Source organism: Indicator indicator, chromosome 13 (genome assembly GCF_027791375.1).
Source record: "Indicator indicator isolate 239-I01 chromosome 13, UM_Iind_1.1, whole genome shotgun sequence".
NCBI lineage: Eukaryota > Metazoa > Chordata > Aves > Piciformes > Indicatoridae > Indicator > Indicator indicator.
Window position 1 is genome coordinate 14,453,632 of NC_072022.1, and position 27,842 is coordinate 14,481,473.

Below are 27,842 nucleotides of genomic sequence, written 5' to 3' on the forward strand. Positions count from 1 at the left end.
CCTTGAGATGCACACAGTAAACATTCTTGTCAAAAGTCTACTGCCCTTCATAATCCTTCCACTTTAATTCCAGAAGAATTGATACAGTTGAAACAATTATTCCCACAATCAGCATACCCCAAATCACTGCTTTTATCATGCTGTTTCCCTCCAGAGCTCCTGCTCCTTAAAATGACCTCAGCAATCCTAGCCCAGGGCTGGATGTCACTGCAATGGTGGCAGGTTTGCAAAGCTCTGTAGCTGTTACCCCACAGTGTTGACATGCACCATCTCTTACCACATTCACCGCAGCAAGGAGCAAACAACATCTGGAAGTCATGTTCACAGTACTTGCGACCTTCAAACTGTGATCAAAATGAGAGAAGGAGTCCTCATGAATAACTGAGCTACTCTTATGTCTTGATAGTTTTGCATGCTTTTCCACTGAAACTAACAATTAGTCCAGTTCTAGCCCCCCATCACCTGCTTTTGAAAGCCCTAAGGACTTTTTTTAGAGAAAAAGCCACAGATGGCTTCAGCCTCATGGTGAATTTGTGTAGCAAACAGTTAAATTAGTAGCAATGCTGCTACAAGACAGTAGAAGTCTTAAAGTATTCAAAGTTCTTTTCCTATAGTTGGGTTTAATTTCTGTTTTACTTTGTTTTGCATTTTTTTTCCACTCACAAAATTCAGAACTACTCCTCCTACAAAAGGCTAAAACTCACAGCAAATTAAGAATGTAGCATGTTTAAAATAATGTGTTAGTTAAAATATGTGCTCACAAATATTCTGTAAAATACTTCAATCTCATTTTTAAATAGTTTCAGCAATTTCAGTTGCCCAATTGGAAATGTTCGGTACAAATCATCTAAAAATAAAGACAAAGATTTGTTTGTATCTAATGACATTAAGAAACATTTTCAATTTTCTTTTTAAAATGCCTCTTACCCAAAGAGAAGCACACAATTGTTATACATCAGTAACAAGAAGGAGTATGTAAGAAAAAAGGAAATTAAGTTGGAAGCCCTTTAAGAAAATAGCAACAAATGTTTAGGACTAAGAATTAAGCATGCAAGAAAGACAGAAATCCATATTTCTGCCAGAATTATCACTTTATTCTTTGCATTTTAATGTAGTTATTTATTGTCTCTTACACAGAGTAAGAGAGCTCACCTCATAAAAAAGTCCATCTGGGAACTGACGAAAACACTGAGCACAGACAAAGCAGTTTTCATGAAAGAGCTCCCCATTGCTGTTCACAATCCTCTCCGCAGGATCAAATCGAGTCTGGCAGCGTTCACATACTGCATTTGCAAGAGCATCGGACATATTACTGGAATAAAGACAAGAGTAAGAACATCAGCAATGTCACAGCCAATCACATGAATATAATACAGCATCCAAGTTTCTCCATCATCTATGAACAGAATATTTTCACTGCTTTAAGAAGACAAAAAAGGAAAGGACTGCACTGACATTAGTTAGAAATAATGTTCTTGTAACTCACAGGTGGCAGAACAAGCTCATGTAGCAGACCTACCTTCTGTGCACTTCTGGCTGCTTCACCAGTCTGTAACCTCATTCTATCATCCTCCTAATAGCTCACACCAAATATCCAGGATTTTACACAAACCAGTAGTCCAGCAAACACAATGATCTTGCCTTCATGGGATTTCTGGTCTCAGGCTGTGCACCTCCAAGGATTTTCTGGTGTGTAAGCACTGATAGCCCACTGCTGTCACCTCTTCACTGTAGGAATCAAGAGGCCATTTCCCCCTCTACCCAGCAGCTTACATGCACAAGATTCATTGGAAAATAGTTGCATACAATGCCTCTGTCTTTCTGACAGCTGAAATTGTCAACATGTTAAAAAGGTATGGGAAGAGGGAACTCTCTTTGGATGCCTGGGCAAACACATGCAGCCTGATTTCCTCAGAAAGTAGGGCTAAAAAAAAAAAACCCAAAGCCACACTGCAAATCATGTAAAGGATGTGGCCTCTATCTCCCTTATAAATCGGAATGGCCTTAACATCTTTCACAAAACTTTCATGCTTGCCATTGTGGTAATCTAAGTTCTCTATTCATTAACAGAATGCAGTTTTTAAATCATATATCACATGTTCAAACGGGGAGAGAAAAACCGTAAGGAAAGAGTCAAGAGTTTCTTGTTGCAATGCGGTCTTTCTTTGAACCGCCAGACTGTCCAATAACATAAAAATTCAATATTGTCATACTTTCAGATATAGAAAAACTGTTTTATTCTTTCTGGGCACCTTCTGAATTCTATGATTAGAAAGATACAAGTTTCATCGGTGAGAGTATTAAAGAATTACAGTCTGTTAAACAGCTCTGAAATATTTGTGTAGCGGTTTTCCTGAAACACATAATGCAAACATGAAAGGAAAGAGCTGGGCGAAGGCAAACCTCATGAATTTCAGTAAGGAAAAGTGCAGAGTTCTGCATTTGGGGAGGAGTAACACCAGGCACCAGTACAGACTTGGGGCTGTCCTGCTGGAAAGCAGCTCCATAGTGAAAGACCTTGGAGTCCTAATGGACAGCAAGTTATCGGTGAGACAGCAATGTGCCCTTGTGGCTGAGAGGCCCAACGATATCCTGGGGTGCATCAAGAAAACTGTTCAGCAGGTCTAGGAAGGTTCTCCTCCATCTCTACTTCGCCCTGGTGAGACCACACCTGGAATACGCTGTCCAGTTATGGGCTCCCCAATTCAAGAGAGACAAGGATCTGCTGGAGAGAGTCCAATGGAGAGCTATGAGAATGATTGCAGGACTTGAACATCTCTCCTATGAAGAAAGATTGAGAGAACTGGGGCTGTTCAGTCTTGAGAAGAGAAGGCTGACAGGGCATCGTATCAACATCTATAAATATCTGAGGGGTGAGTGTCCAGATGAAGGTGCCAGTCTCTTTTCAGTTGTGCCCAGTGATAGGACAAGGAACAATGCATACAGGCTGGGACAGAGGAGGTTCCACCTCAACACCAGGAGACATGCCTGTATGGTAAGGGTCACAGAGCACTGAACTGGCTGCTCAGAGAGGTTGTGGAGTCTCCTTCTCTGGTGACTTTCTAAACCCACCTGGGTATGTTCCTGTGCAGTCTGCCCTAGGTGATCCTACTCTGGCAGGGGTGTTTGACCTGATGATCTCCAGAGGTCTCTTCCAACCCCTAATAGTCTGTGATTCGGTGAACTGAATTTCCATCGTTAGTGTTATTCTACAACCTGACTTTCCAAATCTCTTTACAGAAGCAGTAATTCAATAAGCATGTTCCAATAGCAGAAGATTCTGTTACCTCTGGTTAGAGACCCTACAAAAATGCCACAATTTGTGTTCCAGAGCTTTATTCTCTGAGCACTAGAATGAGCAGACAGCAGTGCAAGCAGCAGCTACAAAACCAAGCCCTGTGCTTTAACTGAGCCAAATATATCACATCTTCAGTCTGTACAAACACCCTATGGTGTGACCTGGAATGACCACTCAGTAAGAAAGCATATTTTTTCTGCCACTGCAATTCCAACAGTGGCAAAGACCAAGGGAGCTGGGAATAATTTCAAGAATGAGGCACTCATTTAGCAGAAGTTTGTTACAACTTGTTTCCTTACTGCAGTACAAGGAAGCTTTAAAAAACAGACATGGACCGGAATTATGGACAAGCAGGACATCCTGTCATTTTGTACACTAGAGATCACAGGTTAAAGAGACATTTTCATCCTGACAGAGAACCAAAGGAACAGGTCAGCACAAAACCGTCAGTGTTTGCAGTGAAGATGAGATTTAATTACCTTAGTTTTCAGTCGCCACACTCTATTATGTCATCCAAATGTGTACCAGAATTTGAAAATATGATATCCCCATCAAGTATTTTTTCCCTCTTGAAAACTTTGATGCCTGGATCCCAAGGGTTGAGCTAGCCAGCAGCCATGATTAAGAAAGTTTCATGTCAACACCAGTGAAAAAGCTCCACTGGGTTACTGAAGAAACCCAGGTAAAACAGTATTCCAGGGAATCTCAGAGTTTCCTGCACAGTGGCATTTCTCTCTACACACTAACACCAAAGCTTGATCTAAAATTGTTTCTTAGGAGTTTTTGCTTTAGAAACACAGAATCAACATTCTAAAAATCCTATTTTTTTTTTTTTTATTTCTCCAACATGACTTTAATGGCACTCTAGGAAAGGATGAGTACCCACCCTGCCACTGCCAACTACCAGCTGGTTGAACTCTGTCAGAGCAGAGCTACCACCTAGACAACACCAGAACACAGCAACTACAGCCTGTGTCCTACACGACCATGTTCCTGCACAGAACACAATGCAAGACCACAGGTGTGATAGCTCACACCAACATTTCTGGATATGCTTATCCTGGGAGAGATTCAGATTCAAGTCCTATGATTGTGTCAGTGAGAAAGATAATTAAGATGCTGGGACTTGGTCATAAGAGTAAGGCTTACAGGAGCCTCCACTATGAAACTATCATTTGACAAACTAGCATTTGTCAAGACAGAGTAAGCTTACAGTAAACCCTAATTTCTAAATCATATAAAATCTATTGGAAAACCAAAACTCCTAGTGGAAGTCAAATGTACTCTTGTCCTGTGTTCTCACTGTCTTCCCCTACAACGAAGTACAAATCTGGGTTTAATTTTTAACTCTCAGAAAATTAATTTTCCTCATTCACTTGCAAAAGCAAGAGAGTATGAAGAGTCCCAGGAGTTCTCTTACTATTCTGCTGATGCACAATGATGCAAAAGGTCCAATTCCTAGCTGAGGATCTTTGGTCAAGATGTTCAAACACTGTTTTTACAGCAGAATGTGATACACAGTGGAAAATCACTACAGATTTTGCACAGCAGCACAGAACAAGCACATCAAAGACACAGAAATGGAAAACATTAAAAAAATTCTCAAAAATGTTTGAGCTAGAAGAACTTGACTGATGCTGACAAGATTTCCTGTAAGGCATAAGAAAGGTGGCCATGATACAGTCTGAGCTGTCCAAGAAATACCACACTACAAATGAGCTAATGATTGTGACTTGTTACTCATACATGAGAGAAATTATTAGTCAATGAAAAAAATAAAAGAGCCTGTACACAAAATAACACAGTTCTCTGCCTCAGCTACAACCCATCTGAAGTTTGTTGGGGAGGGCCTCACAGGAGATGACTAAATCACACATCAGCTCCTGACCAATGTGTCTCCTGTAACACAAACCAGCAGCTGTGGATCTTTGATAATCATAGCTCAAGTTTTACATTTCTGCTCTCTTTTCATTCCTGACTTTGCATCCTTTTTAACTTAAACTATTTTATTCTTTTACATTCAAGATAAAATTTGCAACTTCAGCATTGTCTTAGAAGCAGTTTTACTTTTATTCACAAGTTTTACTTCCATGTATGCCATACTTTATCTCCCTCAACTACACACCCCTGTGTGCCCTCTTCATTGGGCAAAAACAAGCATTCCTTCAGCTAGCTCAAGGTTAAAATTAACCAAGGCGGGAAGGGAGGACAGTTCTAACTCAGAGTAGTTTTACAATTCAATTTACTACACTGCTGCAAAACCACGTCTGCCAGCAGCATGGAGAGAGAAAGAACAACACAAAAAAACCCAGTCTTCTGCAGGTGGTGCCAAGAGTGACCAAGAGAGTTTGACTTAGTGTCAATCATAAGATACTGAGATCTGAATCCTTCCAACAAAGGACAGTCCCTAGTATGGAGTGCTTTTTGTGTTCTGTTTGCTAACTGATTTTTTGCAATTCAGTAAAATACAGAATCTTCCTCTGTTTTAACAATAAGCTGGTGACACAAAGACAGAAAAGGCTATTAAAACATGATCATCAGCTCAACATCCTGAAGTTACCCTGTCCTGTGCAAACCCCACAAATACCAGTTGCTCAAACAATGCTTTTTCCAATCTTTCACTATTACTTGTCATACCTTGAACAAAATAACTTCGTCAAAGAACCTGAGTTACAGAAATCAGTTATTTACCACAATAATTAAGTGTGGGTTTCTCATGCTTTGACTTCACAGAAGTATTTACTATAAAATGTCAGCATTGCTCAGAAATTAAAAAGAAAAAAAAAAAGAAAAAATGAAAAATTACCTCTTTATAAGAAGTGGGACTTAACTTGGAAGATCATTCTGTGCCTCTGGTACATGTGCTGTACAAAGATTTGAAATCATTTTACCTTCCTATATCACTTCCTATAGCAAGTAAGTTTGGATCTATCTTCCAAAACCAGTGTTTTTATATATATTTGGGCTGGTAAATGTCATGCTTTTATTCTCATACAGATTCAGGAAATTACTAAAGAAGAGAGCAGAGGAGAAGCTCCAGCCTTTGTGCTACTGACCTTGTTCAGTGAGGAGGCTGAGGGGAACTGTTACGTCTATCCACAACTACCTGAAAGAAGGTTGTAGCAAGGTGGGTGTCACTGCCCACAAAAGCATTCAAAAAACATGTAGATGTGGTGCTCAAGGACATGGTTTATTGTTGGCTTGGCAGTGTTAACAGACTTAATTATCTTGGAGGTCTTTTCCAACCTTTATGATTCTAAGATTCTATTCTGTTAGCAGAATTCAGTATCTTAAACATGGATGCAAGACAAAAAAAATCAGACAACCAGGAGAACAGATGAACAGACTCAGTATCTATCAAGTTCAAGAAACTGCAGGCACAAGAAGAGCTTCTGTCACAAAAGCCCAAATAAAACCCATAAATTTTCTTTAATTGGTCTCTAAACCTTTTTGGTTTTAGTGTCAAAGATTGTTTTCCAGCACATTGCTGAATGAAGAATTACTTCAATGCCACAATGACCAAAAGCCTTACAGATAGTACAAAAAGAAAGGAAGACATTTCATGATACGGGAGCCCAAACCTCTAGGGAATCCCAGAAAGATATTCTGTGCTCTTTCTGGTCTACCAGTAGAAACTAGTGTATACAAAACATATCATGATATGGTAACATTTACATAGTAATTTCTAGCATGTATACATACACAAGATGCCTAGGATAGTGAAAAGTAAAAAAACTAGAAAGCTGTCACACACCGTGTATACCATAGATTCACAGATGCCAGCAGCTAAGATAAAGATCAGAGAAATAGAGGACACAGACTTCTTCCCACGCCCTAGCATGGTTGAGGTTTTGTGGCTTTAAGTCATTAATGTTGACAACAATAGCAAAAAAAAAAAAAAATTAAATTTGCCAGGACAATACGAGACTTTATGATTAATTTCACAGATAATGACTAACAAAAGAAAGAGGAGGGGTATCAGTTTATGAACTTCTGCTGAAAAACAACCCTCAACTACTCTTCTCATTCTTCCAAAATCTCCTTCACTGCAATTGATGTTTATCTAGACAATCTTCCTAAAATGGTTTAACTTCTTTGTCATAAAATATTGGAGAAAAGTAAAATAATTCCCCTTTCTTCAGTGTAATGTTCACATTTAGCAGTGTTCACTCAGCCCAAGGAAACATCAACAACATGAAGAATTGTACAGGTTTTAAACAGATTATACCTTATATACAGAAAGACACCCTTTTATTATCAAGCCTGTGCCACTTCAGCCACAATGTCTATTTTCTCTTCTTCACTTCCATTATCTCAAAGGAGCTAAAATGTCATGCTTGTTTACCAGCACTGATAAAATAGATCATTCCCAAATGTGTTCATGGATTATCACCAGCTAGCAGCAACACTACTTTTATATTACTTTCATTCGCCTGAGGAAAGGACAAAAACTATGAGGACCTATCAGAAAAGAGAAAGAAAAATTACCAATAGATCAAAAACTGTGGATAAAATACAAATAATTCAGGAGATAACGTTCCTAAACACATTACAATCTTCAGCACTGTCACCAACTGAGTAAAACCAAAATACGTACCTTTCTGTTTACTTTGCTTTGAGAAGTAGGATGTGAAAATACCTATCTAGGTATTGCCCCCCCCCCCGCCAATATAACTGCCAGCCACAAATATTACGTCTTCCAAACCATCCTGGCCTTACTAGATGTCTTGACAGCACATAGCTTATATACAAGCATGGTCTGCCTTGCTCCGTACACGTCACAATAACAACACACACACAGCTTCCCTCCTTCAACACATCACAGTATCAGGCCTGGAGCATTCTTGTACCTGGCATCATATTCCTGCAGTCCTAGGTGTGCTTGACCTCAGAGCAAGCTCCTCACTCCACTCCTCCTAGACTTACTAATATGCCCAAGCCTGATGCAGTACACTTGGAGAACCATCAGTGTCAGCATTACTGTGCCAGTACTGCCCACATCACCTCCTCCAGCAGACTCACAGCACATTTAATAGCATAGGTTTAAAAAGAGGGATCTCACACAGATAAGCATTTTCCAAACAACCAGCTCCAGCTCCTGAAATCTAGCTGACACAGAAGGCAAATGAGAACCAACCTTGTTCTCCCACAAACCTGTGTAGAGCTGAGCACTACAGAAATATCATTCAAAACAGGCCACTCTTCATGCATAGCATATTAAGTACATTTACTTGAGAGAAAAAAAATATATTTTAAAAAATTAAAGAAACAAAATCGCAGCTTGAAAATTCTGTTGTGTTTACAAATTCAGAAAAAAAAAAAGAAAATTATTAGAAATTATAATTTGAAATCATGGGGAAAAGATTACTGTGCCTTCCACATTGTAACAGTGTGAGAGCTGAAATCCCCCACACAGACAATCACCAGGCTAGCTCAGTCTGGAAGCAAACGAAAGCTGTATTTACAAGCAAATGTACAATCTATGATGAAATGCAATGAATATGTACAAATATACACTATTCACAACACTTACAAATATGTACAATCAACAGAAAATTACAACCAAGCTCCCTTTGCTTCCTCCAAAGAGACCTCTGAAGGGGCCTCTCCCCCCAGACCAGAAGGAATCCCCAGACCCCCCAGCAGAAGGCAGAGAGTTAAGAAGCAGAGAGGCTGTTAGACTTAGCTCATCAAGGTCAGTGTTATCTTCAGCCAGAAGAAGTAGTAGCCAGACAGCCCTGCAAGCCAGCCGAGAACTCTGACTGCCCCAAATTTGTTTTGAGTAGTGGTTCTTAAACATTTCTATCTATCCAATGGAAGTGTTTAGAATAATCATTATTTTGCTTTCTTACAGCCAATAGTGACTTATTTACATTCTTCTGCTTTCTCTGCTTGAACTTTGAAAAGAAAAATTAAAAAGACGGTTTTAAACCATGACACACCTTCTTTCCAGAAGGCTCTTACAGGTTAGTAGCCGAAAGCAAACTACATTTTGACAACGTGAGATGGGCATTTGTCTCCTCACCCTCCCTTATCTGCAGTTCACACTGCTGTTTGTGTTCCACTGCTGCCTTTGAAATGCTTATTTTCTCTTCTCTCACAGGTCCCTCTATGCTCATCATGTTCATCGCTCTTCCTGAACAGCATCCTCTCACAACCAATGGCATCACCATTCCTTTCATTACTCCCGTCCTCACTAAGCACAGCTTTGTACAGGAAAAATGGAAAATTTACCTACTATTTATAGGCTAAAGGGAAAAGCGGGAAAAGTAGGGTTCTAGTGAGGGATACAGAGTTCAAACTGAGAAGCCAAACCAACTGTTCAGTTAAAGGTAAGGATCAGGTCTATGTCCTGCTAAGAAATGACTGAAAACCAAGACTTCTGACTGCTAGAAAAACAATCTCTTCTCCTGCACGCTCACTGCTCTTCCTAGTGACACAGACTTCAGATCCCATGTTGCTGCTCCAGGTCATCGTTCTCCCAAAATGCAAGAAACTAAGTTTTATTTCATTCCTGTTAATGTCTCTCCTGCCCAAAATTAACAATTAACTTCAGTGAAAACTGATAGGTAAAATTTTAATCTGAACCACAGGAAAAGTAATTAGTAAATCAAGCAATCCAGTGTCGGGGTCCTATTCCATTGCATTCTAATTGTTTGGGCAGATTTAAGAAGACTTGTTTGACATGTTCTAAATAATCTCAAGAAGCAGCTATACTCGAAGCTAAATGGAAGTTGTTCATAAAAACTGAAATTGACTAGCTTGCTATCAACAGTATAGGTGAAGTTGTAAGGACTATTTAGGGCTACTAAGCCCTAAAAATCAAGGAATTTTATCAACATGTTGAAAAATTACAGCATTTGACCATTTCTTTATTCCCACAGTGCCTACACACTTCACCATGAACAAGACTAGCAGTAATGTTGGTTCTGAACAGTCTATGACAGTGCTTCCAAACGGGAAAGGCTCTTCATTGTCATTTTCCTGTTATTGTCAAAAGCTGAAAGCTTTCTCATCAGGAAAATCCTTTCCGTCGTAATCTACTTGGAAATTAAAATAAACAGACTTCATACCCTCTGGCTGTGCGCAGATGATTCCTGCCTTAAATGAAAAAGCCCCACCACCAAAATTGAACATCTATCAAATCTGGAAAATGCTTCACCACCACCATTCCCTTCATCTCAGAGACATACCCATGTATCCCAGCTGCTGTATCTGTCCTGCTGCTTGGGAGCGACCCTGTGCCACTTAGCCGATCCTGACGGCGCTGATAAAGTTTGGAGGATGCCAGCCCCTGAAGTCTCAGGCCAGCCATGGCACCCAATGCCACTGTGGAGGGGAATGCAGAGAGACAACTGGAACAAACACTAGCAAGACTGATGTTCAATGAGTCACCTTCCTTTTGGGAGTTGCCTTTACATTTTAGAAGAGCTACTGCAGGATACACAGACCCCTGCTCCAGCATTGTTTCTTACAATCCATCTGCCATTCTGCTACAGCCTCAAAGATCAGACAACCATTTTCCTGCATTCCACTAGTAATTACCTATTCAAGCCAACACACTGAGAGTCTATAGCAGCAACTCATTCTCTGTTAAGACTGGCATAATCTAACTGTATCCACTCCAGGAGATAAAAAACAAAACAAACAAACAAAAATCCTGACTCTTCAAATAATATAACACTTAATTTAAGAAGACTTTCTGATCAAATAAGCAGAAACACAGAAAAACAAAACACACTGTTAGAACTCTTGACAGTGAACACTTCAGTTTAGTGCAGATTAGTTATCTGACCCTGGCATCTCTAAGGTGGCTCCCTGCAGGGTCCTGCATCACACATCTTAGGGACACCACAAACAGAACTGTTCCTCACATTTGGATAAAGGATATTCCAAGAAACAAAACCATGAAGACTTTTGCTCTCTAGGCACTGCAGAAGTGGCATGCAGCAGAGGGTCAGGAAGAAGGGAAGGAACATATTTGGCATTCCAGCCTCCAAAGCTCTCTGCACATAACTGAACATGGCCTTCTAACAAGAGTTTGCCCTTTCAACCACCCCCTTCTCCACCCACTCTGGCAGACAGAAAAGGATCCCACAGCACAAATAGCTTGGCCCTGCGTACAGGGATAAAAAGAGTAAAAATGTGAGAATACAGAAGTCAGTTTTTAAAAGAACAAAGGAGGGCGGCTGAGTCAGTGTCATTTGATCAACATCACCATGAATCTCCAGAGCCATTACCAACAAGCTATTGTTTACTACTAAATTATAAAAAATTAGGATTTTTGTAGCATGAGAATGAAATATATTCCATGACTACAACCTGGAAAGGTAGAGAGGAGAAAAAAGAGAAGTGATGACTTTACTAAATGAGTATTAACCAGTAGAGACCCCTTCTGTCATTTAAACAGAAGGGTTTACTGAGACCCAGCAGAAAGGCACAAGTAACACTTGCAAAACCATAAATCAGAAACCTCAAAAGCTACAATCCACCCCACATTTCACTGCAAGTTTTAGGCTCCTGAACCCTGAGAGCAATCTGCCACTATCACTTATTTCAGACTATGACTGCTTTATCCATTTCTATGTAATGGCTTAAATGACACAGAGGAAAAAAAATGTCCTCTGTAATGGGTGTTTTTGCTGATCTTTTTACATTCTAGAGCAATAAAACATTTGTAAGATGTAATATTAAATCACCTTTTAATGTTCTGTTTTGTGCTAAAAGTAAAATCACCACAACATTAATCTTTCTTAACCTTAATAACCCTGGCTAACAATCTCACTCAAACACCTAGGCTTTTACATTTCTGACTCATATGACACGATTTTATTTGCTTTCAAATGACCTCTCTTCCACAAAAAGGTAGGATGCTTTTTTTTTTTTTCAGAAGGGACAATAAGTGGATTGAAGGAAAAAAACATCAAAATTATAACCATCCTGTCTTCCCACACTTTAACACAAGCTCACTCACTAACTCCTCTCTGGCTGCCTTGCACATGAAGAGTGAAAATGCACGGGTTTGTTTTCCTTTCCTCCTAGACAGAATACTTTTAAGAGACAGGGTCGATGCCAAAATCTTACAGCTCATTACTTTCTGGGCCAAAGCAGAGAAGAAAGCAGATAGACTTCTTTCAGGCATTAAGAAATAGTTCTCCTCAGAGAAGTACCTCTATGTCCCCAGAACAGACTGCTAAGACCTTCCAGCAAGATTTATCCAGAGAGCCCCAGACAGCAGAGTTAGATAGAAAAATAATAAGATTAAAGACATTTTACAGTCCATACCAGAAATGGCTGCTTGTATCTCAGAGAGATGATACATCTCTTAGTCTCATGCAGCACCAAGAACCTTTCTTAGTATTATCAACCTTTATATTCCCTCCTCCCACTTCAAACCATTTTACTTGCAATTGCTTCATAAAATGGAGCGCATGCACAGCCTGGTTCAGAAAGCATCTAGTCAAGCACTAGCCTGATCAAAAATAATATACTCTTATTTCTTACCTCAACTGGATTAGGAACAATCAATAAGCGTATCTGCAAATGCAGCTGTTGTTCTTTGTTGACTGCAGGAAGTACATAGGCGTATCCAGATCCCAATTAGACCAAGTATAGTGATAACAACAAATTCTTACAAAAATAATTATGCCCTGAAACAGGCACTTAGGAAACATTTTTCCTTCAGCTTTGTATTATATTAGTTTCTAGAGGCAATATAAAACAGCACAGACATTTTTTACCTTTATATTTTCTAACGGCATCACAGCAGTGAAGTCTTAAAGGAAATTATCTTAATTCTGGTTTATTTTCTGCTTTGGACATTTGACAATGTTTTGTTCACCAGTCACTCAATGATTCCCTTTCTTAGGAATAAATCCATCAAAACCAACAAGGAAAACAAGGTGAAACAGTAAGAAACAACCATCAACGCCACCCTTCCCTAAATCCCTTTACTTGCTTGAAAAGGCAAAGATCAAGACGGAATAAACACATCAAATACAAATTATAGAAGCAGTCTTCGCTTATTTACTGGTAAAGAAGTACTGTAGTATACTTGTAAAGGCACTAGAAATCACATAAGTTGTATTTCTCAACACTGCAAAGTACAGAAAAGGCTGCTTAGAAACTGACTATATCTAACACATCTCTCTTACACAGAATTTATTTCCAAATTTAGTTAAACAACATAAAACTTAAAACTAAAATACATATATCTCTAATTTCTTTCTGTCCTATTATCTTTGGACCCTTGTTAGAATAGACATATTCGAAGGGTGATTTTTTTTAAGTTAACAGCATCTCTTTAAACCACGGACTCCTCTTAGAATTAGGGACTGTAACAGACTCTTTAGTCAAGACAGACAAATAAAATAATTAAGCCAAGATGTGGCAGTCAGAATTATGATTTGCAAATTACAATCACCTACTTACTGGTTTTCTCTAACAAAAAACAATCCTCTCATTGCAACAACATAATTCTTTATGTAGCTAAAATTTTAATTTGCTAAATAATTGCTTATTTTTAATAATTTTCTCCTATGAATAAATAGAAAGAAAAAATTTTCTTGAATTATATTTTTCCCTAATGCTAAAAATCAGTAAATTGAATTACTGCAGCTATTTCAGTCTAGAACACAGCCTCTGCAGCTAAATGAGACAGAACATTTACAAACAGAAAAGGAGTTCTTTTTAATCATATTAATTACTAATATTGCATCAGTAATCATGGTACCTAGAAGTGAGTCCTTTTGTGTTTCTATTTGACAAGAAAGGTGTGAAAAAGATAATGCAAACGTTTCAGGTTTTCCAGTCTTCCTCGCTTTAACACACTGTAGCACACCAAAATCATCCCTTCCCTGAACAGTTTCAGAACCTGAGGCACATTTATGTCATGTTCCTAGCTCTGGAAGGTTTCCACTGATCAATGTCGAGGGGATGCTGCAGCTGTGAAACAGTTCATCTCTGTCCACAACCCTGAATCTCAAAAGCTGGAGAACACTTGACTAATAATGTCCACAGATTTTAAGAACTACCATGTAACAAATATGGAACAACATCTATCCACAGTTCAGTAGAGCGAGTTGTAGCGCTAGATCTGAGGAAGTACTTTCCCGACCCCCAGCTTTTTCTAATGACTTAGGAGTCTGTTCTAGCCTGAAAACAACATTAAACACAGTACTTGTCAAATGGCTTTGGTCTTTCAAGGTGCTGAGCAGTGCAACGTTTCACAGACACTAGGAAAGTACAGGTTTTGTTGTGCTGGGAATTTACTCTGTTCATGAGGAAAAAGTCCACTGAATTACAAGCTACGATAAATGTCTCTGGTAGAACAGTGGATCATTCTGACCCAAGCATAATGGCAGACAGAAATGTAAAAATTGTCATAGCTCACAAACTTTCCAGGACAAATATATCTGGAAACATTAAATAACACATGTATTCAATTTTCAAAAGCTAAAGCCAAGGCCTGGTCATGTTAGCAACCCTCTGAAAAATATCTCAGGAAAAGGAGGCAGAAATCCTGTGTTATTTTGAAGACCTTCTCATTGCAGTATCTCAACTGCCTTGGAACTCTCCATCAAGCTGCATGCTTCACATCAGAGCATCTCTCACTTATAGTGCTTTACCTTAACAGGCAGCTTTCTGAGGAAGCATGGAGAGAAGACCACAAGGATTACTGCCCACAGGCATTTCCCACCACCCTCTGCAGCTGAGTGACTTCACCTGAGATAAACATGTCCTTCTAAACAGCACTACACCACAGCTCTGTAAATATAGAATTAGCTGGGTTCATACAGCCACAGTCCTTTGGTCCTCCCCACGTCTTTCCCATCTGCCCCCCATTTAGGAGTGCCCATGGCCTGTGAACATTTAGTAAGACTCATGAGTCTTCCTCTAGCTGTAAGGAAATTAATGTAAAATTGTAAAAACATACCTGTTTCACACATCAGAAGAAGAAAGAATAGGCTATTAAGACAGAAAAACTAAAAAAAATCTAAAGACAGGAGGCAAAAGCCAGAAGTGTTTTGAATACTTACAACCACTTATCAACATGCATGTCACCACAGAAAGGAAAACTAGCACTTGTCCAAATAACAGATGAGGCTGTAACAGTTACTGTGAGCGCTCTCATAGGTAACAACCCACCAGATGTGATCTACATCAAATAACCATAAGAAACTGCATAATACAAACATCAAGACTACGTGGGAGCAGAACCAAGCTCCAGATTCAAACAGCTCTTGGAACATGTAACTCTAAGGTGAGCCCGAAGTAGAAACTGAATGTGTGGGCAGAGAGGCAGCGTCACATCAGTTCGAAGGACCCCAAACTGTGGGGCACAGAGGGAAGGGGCTATCAGCGCCCGAGCTGCAGCACCTGGCTGTGGGGCGCCTGGCTACTAAGCAGACACTGCTCAGATCCACAACTGCTCCTTCCCAACTCTGTTTTTGGTCTTCCCACTACGGCATGCCCGTGTAGGAGTAAGGCACAGCGGAGCGGCCAGAGCTCTGCTCTTCCATGAGGTCACGTTTCCGACTCTACCATGGCACGGCGTTGGTGCGGGAGCTGGCCTCCCCGGCCTCAGTGTGCCCCGCTCCGCCTGAACCTCTCCCCCGACTGCTTCCTACCGGGCGCACCAGCGTTCTATCTAAGGTACACAGGGGCTGTTCCCGACCCTTCACCGCCTGCCACAGGGGCGGGGGCGGGGACGGGCAGGGACAGCACATCGGGGTCAGGACGAGGGACTGACCCCCCCACCCGCCAGCCGGGCTCCCCGGGCCTCCCCTGCTGGGCTGCGCGTCCTGGCCTTACCTGCCCGTCATGGCGGCGAGCCCCCGGCTGGCACCGGGCTATGGCGGAGGGGCTGCGAGGCGGGACAAGCGGCTCGGCTCGGCGCAGTGGCTCCGGACCCGGCGGCCACCAGAAACCACGCCCCGGCCCGGCGGCGTCCCGGGCCCCCTGGGCGTGGGCGGTAGCCGCAGCCCCTGGTGACTCAGGGCAGCCCCCCCCAGCCCGCGCATACTTTTCCTATAAAGGAAAAAAAAAATAGTGAGTAACGAGGCTGCGGAGCGGGCCTGCTTGCCATCCGCCTACAGGGACCCGGCGGACCCAGGAGAACGGCTGCCAGGCTGCCCAGGAAACGCTTCGCTCCACCTGGGAGTAAACGCTGATGCAGCTGCTATGAGCCCGGAAAGGAGAGGGGAGATGCTGATTGTGTCCCTTCGTCACGAAGCTGTTACCTGGTGTACAGTTATAACTGAGATGTATTTCACTGATGTAACATTTTCCCCTGTGGACAAAGAAACTGCCGTCTTTCTGAAAGCCTGCTGTGACAGGATGATATACCCACTGCACATCCCCAAGGCGAGGGCATAACAACCTGGTAGTAAGTTTGATCCTCAGTGCAGTAGAAGACACCTCTGGAGGGCTATCTTCTACAAAGTGGCTAGATAGCATCCTTCGCTGCCAAAAGGAAGAAGGCTCACACTCCCTAAAGAAGAACTTTCCAACTGTGATGTTTTCAGTAACACCTAATCTCATCTTGCTAAATGATCAAACTTTGCACTGAGCACTTTAGAGAATTTTATATTCTCTAATGGGTATCAGGTGATCCAGCAAATGGGACAGGGAGCTCTATCCAAAATCGGTTTCAAACTTTATTTCACCTTGTAAGGTAGTTTAGTATGTGACTCACCATTGCTACAGATACTGTTGCAAGCTTGGAATGATGAAGGAGACTTTCCATTCTGTTTCTTAAGTGTTCAAACATCTTTTTTTTTCAGCCCTGTGGTAAACGTTTAGAACCATGGATGTTACATTTGGGTTATGTTGCTTTTTTTTTTTTTTAACTCCTTATTTAAATTATGGTGAAGAACCGAGTAAGGTGTTCTTATTTGGATTAATGGTTGGTTAAGGGTAGAAGGTAATCGTATTAATAAACAGCCCACAAATCAACAAATTGGCCTTTTGTTGGAGTAATGAATAGGCTCTTGGTCATTTTGTGTCTGTAGCGTCTCCTGGTGTAATCATTCTGTGCGCTAGCATGCAATGCCTCTGCTCTTGCAGCTTTCCTTTACAGAAACAGGGATTGAATATGTGAGAAGACTCCAGGTGCTGCCAAAGGTGTTGGGAGGAACAGGCACAGGCCTCCAACTACCTCCCAGCCACTGGGCTATAATCCCAGACAATCCTTATATCTCTTTTACTTCATCCCGTAGGGCTAGCTGTGAGCTCTGGCAAACTCGAGTATCATCTTGCTCATCTGGATTATGAATGTGACAGTGCTTTTCTTTCCTGCTGCTGAAACCTTTACTGCTCGCTGCTCCCAAGCACTTTCAGTTGCCTCATTAGTAACAGCTGAAGCAGGATCTGCCTCCAAAAGTGACATAGCCCCGCTAGGCCGTCCGTCCTCGACAAGTTCCCGGATCCTTCGGTCAGACAACTTTGGTTTTAAGGCAGTGAGGAGGCGAAAAGCAGCAGTCGCAGCTGTCAAGCCAGGCCCTGGGCACTCGCAGCGCGCCTGGGCCTTCACAGCCCCTCGCGCACGCGCCTCCACACGTAGGGCCGGAGGCACGAGATGGCCGGTGACCCGGATGCAGCTACTGCGCACAAGATGGCGGCGGCGCGGGCGGTGTAGTGCTCGAGAGCAGACCCGGCCTCGCTATGGCGGACTTGGGCCGGCAGTTGCAGGAGTACCTCGAGCAGTCGAAAGTCGCTACTACCACCGGTAGCTCCAGCACAGCCCCTGCGTCGCCGCCCGCCGGCTGCTCGCAAGAAGATGCCGGGAGCAGCGGCCTGGGGTCCTGGCTAGGCACGCTGAACCCCTTCCTGCCGGGCCGAGGCTCCCTCTCTGCGGCGGCTGGGTCGGGCTCGGGTTCAGGCTCAGGCTGGCCGTGGGCGTCCGAGGCGGACCCTTGCTTGCCTGGACTGTCGCGCTGGCAGCGGCTAGTCGGGAGCGGGCTGTGCCTGCTACTAGCTGCTATCTGTTTCGGCCTCGCTGCGCTGTACGCGCCGGTGCTTCTGCTTCGTGCCCGTAAATTCGCACTGCTCTGGTCCCTCGGCTCGGTCTGTGCCCTGGGTGCCGCTGCCCTACTGCGTGGGCCCGCCCGCCTGCTACGGGAGCCCAGTCGCGGCTTCCTCCTCTACCTCGTCGCACTCGGTGGCACCCTCTACGCGGCGCTGGGGCTACGCAGCACCCTCCTGACGGCGCTGGGCGCTGCCGTCCAGTTGGGAGCCGCCGCTGCTGCGCTCCTGACTGCGCTGCCCGGAGGTGGCGCCGGCCTGCGGCTCTTCGGCGGCTTCCTTAGCGCCGCACTGCGCCGCCGTGGCAAAGCGTTGCCGGTGTGAACTCCGTGGTGTTGCCGCCGCCACGGAAAACCGCTGCCGGGGTGAGCCCTGCGCCAGTGCGGGAGGACTGGCTGCAGTCCAGTGGGACTCGGACAGGGGGACTGACAGACTCACGAAGACACCTGTCCGAGAGCGGGATGAGGATGGTGCTGTTTGACGCCGCTTCTCTTCACCACCTACTTATTCTTGCTGAGTTTTCCTCGCCAATTCTTGACGAAGAAAAGCAGCCGCTGGCACCTCCGAACGGCATCGATGACTCTCTAAACTCGTTTTGCCATGTTGAGGTATAACAGTGTTGGTGCCAGCTTGCCGAACCGTCCCGAGCACTGGATTTTGCCTTACTGCAAAGTCAGCTCGATAGCTCCGGTCTGGAGTCTCTTCGGCTCTGGGTGGGAGCTGGCAGCACCCCACTTTCCTACCTCCAGTATAGGACCATGTGGCTCCTGCAGCCTACTTCAAAACGTGAGTGAGATTACGGAGCTGATGAAATGTAATTATTGACTTGCCCGTTACATGAAAAGTAAATATTTTACGACTGAGGTGCATAGGGCTGACTGTTGAAACACAGAGACAATTTAGACAAACCTGATCAGGTGTGAGGGTGAAGGTTCAAAAATAGTCAGCTGCTGTTAACTCAGTTTTGAGCTGACCCCTACACACCAAACATACTTTAGTCACTGAGACCAGTGATGAACATTGTGTCCACAAAATGTTACTTCTCTCTAAAAAATGCCATCCAGTAAGTGAAACTTTTCCTGGCATTACTAGGATTACCCTTAACTAGGGGTAGGCTTCTTGCACAAGGATGAAACGGTGAAAGGCTTTGCGAGTACTGGTGCCCTACAGCTGCTATAAGGCAACAAATAACTTGGGTTTTAGAGGGGTAGCTTCAGCTTTTAGAACTTTTTTTTCCCATATGTTTATGGGGTTTTTTTCCTCTCAGTTTAGGCAGGGATTGCTTACACGTGACAGTATGACCTTCAGAAAGAGATTTGCTAGTAATTTTACTCTGTTTCAGTTACCACAGCTCTGTTTCAATGCAAAAAGTAAGCAGCTCAGGAAGATGCTGAATTCAGGCTGACAGCCCCTGCTGCACAACTGCAGCTAAATGGCACTACCAGGCCTCACCTGCTGAGTATCTCACTGACTATATATGCCTCATACACAAACTGAAGCCAAACACTGCAATATTCATCTTAGGGTTTAGCATATTCACCTAATACTTGCTCAAAGGGAAATTGTTAAATGGGGGTACTTAAATGTGCATAAGCTTGCTTTAATAAAAATGTGTGTACCAAATGTCAATATAGACGTTCCACTAATGACCACTTTTTTCCCCCCCTTAAGAGTGTAGACTGGAGCCATGTGAATTAGCATTAAATTAGTTCTCTGATGTTTACAACTTCTAAGCTCTAGTATGTAAAATTAATTGTATGCCTATCAACAGTATCAAATTAAATAAATCTCTTGGACACAGTGGAGCTCCAAACTAGCAGGTAGAGGATAAGGATTCTCACCAAGCACGGGTGAAAGAACTTGACCTGAAGAGTACAGAAGAATATTTCCATAAAGTAATTCTATTGCTTCTCCAGCAATAATAGATCATAGTATTATGGACTGGGAAGCTGCTTCTGTCTCCTGCTATGCTGTCACTCTTTAAGATTTTATGCAAAATCTAGCTAATGATGGAATTTGCTTACAACTTCTGACGCGTATTCTATAGACTATTTCAAAACCTTAAAAAAAGCTGTCCCTTGATAAAGGATACTACTTAACAGCAAGTACCACTGGTTTAAGAAGTTAACCCACCATCAGAAGAAAACTAGCATACTTCCTCTTGTCTACATAAAGAATGCTGTATGTTCCATTCTTAGGTGCACTTATTTTGGTAGAGGATTGTGGTTTAATTAAGGACTATTGCTCATCGTCTAAATCATGTATTCCAGCTATTTAGACAAGAGTCACTTTCAGCCCCTTAAAATGTAGAGCTTGTTAAAAAAAAAAGGGGGGGGGAGAAGGAGCAAGCTTTCTCATTTGCTAGTGATTAAATCATTAGTATTTGTCATCAAAACTTCAGGAAAGGTCCTAACCTCTAGACACATCAGAAACAACCAAAGCCCTTCTTCAGACTAAAGTAAAGAGCAGATTTTCTTCCCTCAAAGGAGAAACTGTCATGTCAGGTGCATCTCATCTCTTTCCTCTCCTTTAAGACCATTCTGTCTCTAGAGCCACATGACAAGAATTTTATAGACTAATGATCAATTACTATAATTTTTAAATGCCATTTTATACACTACTAATTAAAAAACTTTAAAGAACAACCTCCTTATGACTGAAATGAGAAGTGCCGTTAAGCATTTGTGCTTTGATCTCCTTCAATGAAAAGTCATCAGGACTTAATCCACTCTTTAGTTAATTTGACTTCATGAGAGGTCAGATAAAACAGCTGCCAGAACTCCATTGCCATATTATCCTGAAAACTGTAACATGAAAGTCAAAGCTGGGGGCCCAGAAGCCTGGTAGTGACATTTTTCATTATACCCCTAATGCAGCTCCTGAGAGCTGGCTTTAGAACGTTGTACTTAAGTGATAACATTTTCATGGAGGCTTTAGGTATCACAGGAGGCTTTTGATATCCCAGTGACTGGAGAGGATTAATCTTGAATGATTTATGGGGAAAACAGAAACTCATGGTTGGTAGGAAGCTTTATTAATGAAATGTAAGAAATGGGAATAACCTGTCCTCCTCATTTTCCTCCCCTAGTAAAACTAGGAAACAGTCGCTTGAAGAAAAAAGATACTTGAAAGACTATTGAATACCCAAGGCTGTAAGCAATGCATCCTACAGCCGTTGTAACACATATGCATCCATATTAATTAAGCTGCTAAGCTTCCTTCTTCCCCAATGTCTATAAACAGATGCTGTTTTGAACAAAACTATTTGAGTTTCCCAAGTGAAGCATACAAGACAGCATTTGCTATGATGCCTAATTTGCTAGCAGGCCAGGTTATAACTCACACTATGTCTATGACAGCTTTTTCTAAATGGTGTTCCACGTTTTTCTCTTTCAGGATGGTAGACTAGTGAGCAGCGGTGATTTCCTGTGTTTTGGAATTTTAACATCAGCACCACTTCTAATCTGTAGACATCTGTGTCTAAAGGTGAAAATGAAAGTTCTGCTATACGATAAACCAAAAAAAACCCTAGGAATCAGCTATTACTATTTGAAATGGCTGAGATTTTAGGAGGTAGTTCTGTTGCTTCATCTCATACCCAAGTCTGACGAAAGACAACCCGCTTTATAGTAATAGGTGAGGAAAGAATCACACACACTGTTGATTTTCTGTTAATTTTTGCGCAAATTACATTCTGTATTCATACAAAAACAACATAACTTTTCTGACAAACTGTACATATATAGAAACAACTTTCTGTCCAGAGGTGAACTGAAATCTCTGGAGGTGCTCCATGTCTCACAACACTTAAAAAAAAAACTCCAACTCTTCACAAAACAAAGTAGGTAAAAGAAGGTGAGGAAAAAGGGTGGAGAGAACAAAACAACTGCTACAATATTGCATCTAGTAGCAGTTGAGTGATCTAGGAAAAGACCCCTGTTAGGAACAAATACACATTCAATTATCCCACTTAAGAATCCAGGTTTGTGATGTTGCAGGGTTACTTAATGAGTCCAGAATGGCAGTTTATTTAAATATTGTCCAGCAGGGACTGGGTGTGACCCAGTCAAAGCCTCTTCTATCGGCCTCTTCCACCACCCCTAGATGCTCCTCTTCTTGACTGACCAGAGTTCATGTTATTTCCTCTTCCCCAATTACTTCCACTTCTTCCTCCTCGGGAAGGGTTATTGCCTCCTGCAGGGCCTCCACCATAAGCTTCATCCCTGTGGAATCCATCATGATGGTCTCCATCTAAAGAACTAGACCGCCCAGATTTTGGTGTTCTCTGTGAAGGTCCTGAGTTTCCTCGTCCTAAAAACAAAGCATAAGCACTTACTGATGTTGAAGTCTAAGACATGCCTCTCAGACACACTGTATATTTGTCTAGTTGTTCTGTAGTATAAGCATTCACAGACCAAATGTAGTTGAGACCTGGAGTTTTGTTCCTCCTCCCTCTGTATGATTTTTCTTACATAGATTTAGTGTTTCCATTATGGTCCAGAAGATGGACAGCACTCAAGCAGTTCCTTGGGAATTAAAGAAGATTCTATCTGATACAGTCACTGAATCACATCAGTGATAGTCACGGTGTTCTCAAAACTGCCAAACACACCCAGACCTTACATTTCAACACCTCCTGAGATTCTCTATAATACTTTTATTGTAAAAATACCTTTTCATTTTTCCTTACACAAAGACACTGCACTGATGGATCAGTTGAGGTTGGTGGTGAAGACATTGAGTAACATTAAGGTTTGCTCCATTTTTTTCTCAAAACAATGGGAAAAATGCTGTGCTTTACTACTAACCAGGAACATCAACTATAGCAGCCTTTACTGCCAGAAACAGTTTTCTATTTCTCACAATCTTTTTGGTACTGAGATATAAATTAATATAATCAACTCCAAAGTCATTAGCTCCAAATAAAATGTAGTATTTGGGAAAAAAAAAAGAAGAAAAAAAGCAAACAACAAAGCCCCCAACGAAACAACTGACCAACCAAACAGAAAAAATCCAAACAAAGCAACAGCAAACAACACCCAACAACAACAGTGCTTTATGGGCATGTGCTACAGCTAAATTAGGGCATTTTTGCTCCGCTAGCAAGAATGATTTTTTTGTTGACTCTGCTTGGTTCTGTGTAAAATAGAAACCAAACTGTTCCACATTTCATGAAGTTTTAATCTTCAAATGATTTCATCAATACAACTGAAGGTAACAAAACCCATATATTAAAAAGTTGCTGTTCATGTTTTTTTATCAGGCTTTCTACCACTGTTCTAAACTTGCTTTTGTACACCAATGAGTTGTCTAGGTGTAAGAAGTGTGGTAATTAACAACTGGTTTGAGCTCAATAAAGAATCCAGTAAGCATTATCATAAATCATTACTGAAGCTGAAGAAGGAATCCTTACAGGTTTGATAAGGTGCTGGCCAAATAAGAAACATAATATACAGTTTTGAATGGAAAAGTACTGATAGAGAAGTAGTTCACCTGCAGAGTTTTATTAAAAACATCTGTGAATGAATAATAAAACCTGCTGTTAATACAACACTGAAAATACAGTCCATCCAGAGAAGGTCTGGCATACAAATAAAACTCGAAAGAGCTTCAGGGCAACAGTAAGAGAAGTAGAATGAAATTCAGTGGCATCAAAGACAACTGCACAGTAGAGGTCTAACAATGAAAAATTCAACTAATGCTGGCAGCTCAGCATTTGAGTTGAGCAGTTGAGAAGGACTCTGTCACAGACCACAGCCTAACAGTGGGCAGTCCTTATGGGGACATTTTAAAAAAAGACATTAAGAAAAAGACAACTGCAGTCCATTTATAAAAGAAAAAAAAGGGTCAAGAACTGATGCAAGGCTAATAGGATGATTGTGGAAATGGCATACACAGTAATAGGCTCTGAACCAGCTACTAACTCCAAAAGAATGAACTGTGTTGCACAACAGTTCCATATGGATATGAAGTACTTAAAGAGGGACATCAGGAGCTCTTAAAGAATGGAGAAAACAGAACAAACCCAAGTGAACTGTAGAAATCCATGGTTAAACCACATTTGAAATTATATGTATAATTCCTAGTTACCTCATTTAATTTACAAAGGGATAAATTCAAATAGTATATACAGAGAACAGTTTCCCAGAAGAAACAATTGAACAGATCAAAGCTCTGACTCAAAAGAACTAGTTTGGATTGGAAATGGCAGATTTCAGTGCAATCAGAGGTGGCATTCAGATATAACAGGGATCAACTTTAAACTGTTGTAATTAAAACACAAGATGTCATCAAATGGAATAAATGAGTAAACAAGAAAAACATTTTCTTTTTTTGAAAGCATAGTCTACTACAATTAAGTTTTAGAGCTCTATGAATATTGGGGATGTAAAGTTTACATGATTCTTAATCACAGAAGCAGACGAGCAATGTCAAAAGCCATTAAACAAAAAAAAAACGTATTTCAATAAGTTACTGAACTACAGATCTCTGTAGGTTTAGAGAACATTTCAGGGACATCACTATGTATTTAGAGTGTTCTTAACACTTCCCCAGGTACCTTCTTACTGGCTATTGTTGAAGACAAGCTACTGAGCTTTACAGACTTCTTGCCTGATCATAGATGGATATGCTTACACTCTTAAAAGTAGAAAATACTTAAGGCAAATCTTTAAAAAAGTCCCAGGGTTCATCAAGAATGAAGGCTGAGACAATAAGGATGAGTTAAAGGATACTAGTGCAAACACAAGTAACTTTCTGAAAATTAGAGGGGAAAAAAGCTATTAAGAATTTTCCAATTGGAGTAACAAGGAGCCAAGAACTAACTGCTTTTGATCAAGGCAATAAAGAAGAGGATTATGTGATACTGGAGAGAAGATCTGGACTTGATCTCCCAGAATATCCCTCTGTTCTTATGTTCCTATAAAACTGTTCTTCAGCTTCACAGCTGGTAAGAGCAAATACTTCCTAGTTCAGCTTCATCCCCTCTGAATAAATAGGGAATTCTAGATAAGCCTACTGTTCAAAAATGTGCTGTTGTTATATAACGTTTTCAGTACAAGAGCTTTTTACCTTTGCTCCTCTCCTCTGGAGGCCCACCTGGAGCATCCATTTCTCTGTGGTCAGAGGTCCCTGGTCCATCATGCCAGGGACGTTTACGTGGTGGCAAAGAGGCCATGTCCATGCCCTGGAGCGAAGAAGAACGTTCTCTGTTAGCTGGAGAATGCCCGTCATGAGGGTGATCTGGACGAGGACCTGAGCATGAAGGGGAAAGAACAGCATAATAAGTAATATTCATCTGATCATTACTCCTCATTTTTGGAGGCAGTCACATAATTTTACCCACTTTTCACACTATTTGGCATACAAATCTAAGTTAAAATTGCATAAAGCTTCCCTGCTGATCCTACCAGGCCATCAAACACTAGTTGCAAGAACTACAGGAAAGAAGCAACACATCTGAAGTTTTGTTTTCAGTACAAAGTATTTTCATATATTTTAGAGACATTCACATCCTTATTCATGTGTCATTTTTGTGCTCATTTTTTCCACAACATTCTAAAAGGAATTTTTGCCCCATACAGGGTTGCCATTAGTAACACAAATGCAAATACCAGTAAGCTGTCAGAAACTGCAGCTGAAAACATGATTTTTGCAAACAACAGAGAAAATGCCAAGATAAAGGTTACTGCTGGCATTAATACACATTGCAAAGAAGCTCATGAAATGTGCTTCAGTCATCCAAAGGTGTGGGCTGCAGAAGAATTCAATTTACCATCAAGACTTTGAGGACACAATAATTTTTTGTTTGGTGAGGCATCTGCATTTAGTACCAGTTACAATTTTGTATAGTTCATATTTTTCCCTAAATTTAGAGGTCTGAAGACTAGTAGTGATTAAAATAAAAGAAGTGCTTATATTGTAGAAACCTAAAACAAATCTCACCCTTTTTCTTCTTTTTTACCTGGTTCTCTGTTTCCATCCCAGGATTCTGGTTTCCGCCCTCCTTCAAATCGTGGCAGTTCATCTGGAGTAGGAAGTAAACCCTTCCGGCCTCCTGAGCAGTAAGAGATGCAGTGGATAGGAGTCAGGAGAGACATTGCATTCATGAAAATACTGGTATTTGCCTAAGACATGTTTTTGCTTCCTTATCCTTGCATTTTGGTATGGAAGAATGTTCCCCTCACCTCTAACAGCACCACGACCTCGCCCCCGAACACCATGGTCCCTTCCTCTTGAGTTTTCATCTGGAGAGTCAAAAGTGTCATCTGGCCCAAAATCTTCAGGGCCAGGAAAGCCATCTCTCCCCCTGGGTCCCCGGCCCTCATGTCTCGAGGGTCCTCCTCTTCTGAAGCTACAACAAAGAACATGGTACAAATGTGGTTTTTAGGCAGAATTTTGATTGATAAATTGAGTCAGCTTCAGTTTAATAATCAAATAATTTCTGATCTGTTTTACTTAATGCTGTATCACACAGTTAATAGAATAGGATTTGTAGGTGGAAAAGTGCTAGATTTCCACCTTGGAGCACTTCATTTATTCATTTTTATAGTTTTCCCTCATATTTCTTGCTGTTGAGTATATTGGGTTTTTTTATACAGGAAAATTATTGTCCTATATACTGTGTTCACTTAATGAAAAGCAGGGGGGAAACCAATCTGTGACTGATGATAGGTATAAGATAAGGTATAGTATTAGTTGAATTTCCCTTAACTGTGGTGGTCTTTCTTTTTCCCCTGCCATTTTAGTGACAAAAGCAAACTGAAATAATACAATTAACACATTCCAGCATCTCATTCTTACTGATTTGAGATTCTTTTGCTAGAATTTTTTTTTTGTTCAGTTCTTAAAAAGTTTAAAATTTTAGCAAATAGACTGCACTTGGCTCTGTAGGGAGGATGATTGTTGAACAGCATGCACAGTGGCATTCTACAATCTGAACAGCAGTTTATCCCACTGCAATAATGAACGATTTTGTTTTGCAAAATGTAGTTATGACACTAAAGTTGATCATTTCCTTCTAGTAAGTACCATAGCATCTTCAGTAATTTGTTATGATTTGGTTCTGCATCTCATCTTAAATGAGTATAGCTCCCCCAGTATCACGCTGTGGTTTTAACAGATCTAAGAACAGTTCTTAATGAAACCGTGAGTGCCATTTCAGGTAGATGGCAGCATGAACTGGTAGCTTTGGATTTTACAGTACCAATTTAACCATTCGGAGTGCTGGTAAAAGTGTATACATGTTGTTCTGGGCATTTCTGCAACTCCAAAGTGTGCACTGGTGCTGGCTGCTGCCATTTACAGTACAGTTTCTGTGCAAGCACAGGTGAGATGTTTAGGTGGTGCAGGCACATTGGTTCAGGAGTTCTCCCAGTGCCACCTCATGCTGTTGCTGCTACCCACCCCTCAGTGACAGCACAAATAATGCAGAGTACCCTGCACCCATTCACAGTGATGGCCCCCCACCTCCCCTCTCTTCCCAGTACCACAATGGCCAGACTGTCACCACTGTAATGTT

At 41.4% G+C, this 27,842-nt stretch overlaps 3 protein-coding genes across 4 annotated transcripts in view; 1 reads left to right on the forward strand and 2 right to left on the reverse strand.

Moving 5' to 3' along the window:
- Positions 1–12,601, reverse strand: part of LIMS2 (LIM zinc finger domain containing 2) — a 30,185-nt gene extending 17,584 nt beyond the window's left edge. The window contains exons 1-3 of one of the 2 annotated variants that reach the window (XM_054386113.1): positions 12,584–12,601; positions 1,153–1,312; positions 278–344 (exon numbers count right to left, since the gene is read on the reverse strand). In XM_054386113.1, coding sequence (XP_054242088.1) covers positions 278–344; positions 1,153–1,308 — 223 coding nt within the window. In that variant the 5' untranslated portion in view covers positions 1,309–1,312; positions 12,584–12,601. Of the gene's footprint in view, positions 1–277; positions 345–1,152; positions 1,313–10,491; positions 10,506–12,583 lie in introns of those variants that run through there. The other variant, XM_054386112.1, reaches the window with a different exon arrangement.
- Positions 12,602–17,962: 5,361 nt separating this feature from the next.
- Positions 17,963–18,646, forward strand: SFT2D3 (SFT2 domain containing 3). The gene has a single exon (XM_054386118.1). The coding sequence runs from the start codon at positions 17,963–17,965 to the stop codon at positions 18,644–18,646; it is 684 nt and encodes a 227-aa protein (XP_054242093.1).
- A 3,367-nt stretch (positions 18,647–22,013) lies between these two features.
- The window catches only part of WDR33 (WD repeat domain 33), a 69,090-nt gene continuing 63,261 nt past the window's right edge, over positions 22,014–27,842 (reverse strand). Inside the window, exons 21-24 of the mRNA XM_054386103.1 lie at positions 26,509–26,675; positions 26,286–26,378; positions 25,394–25,576; positions 22,014–22,633 (exon numbers count right to left, since the gene is read on the reverse strand). Of these exons, the coding sequence (XP_054242078.1) occupies positions 22,401–22,633; positions 25,394–25,576; positions 26,286–26,378; positions 26,509–26,675 (676 nt within the window). The 3' untranslated portion in view covers positions 22,014–22,400. The remainder of the gene's footprint in view (positions 22,634–25,393; positions 25,577–26,285; positions 26,379–26,508; positions 26,676–27,842) is intronic.

Excerpts from the sequence above, each read along its gene's own strand:
- SFT2D3 (XM_054386118.1), top strand. The coding sequence starts at position 17,963 with ATGGCGGACTTGGGCCGGCAGTTGCAGGAGTACCTCGAGCAGTCGAAA.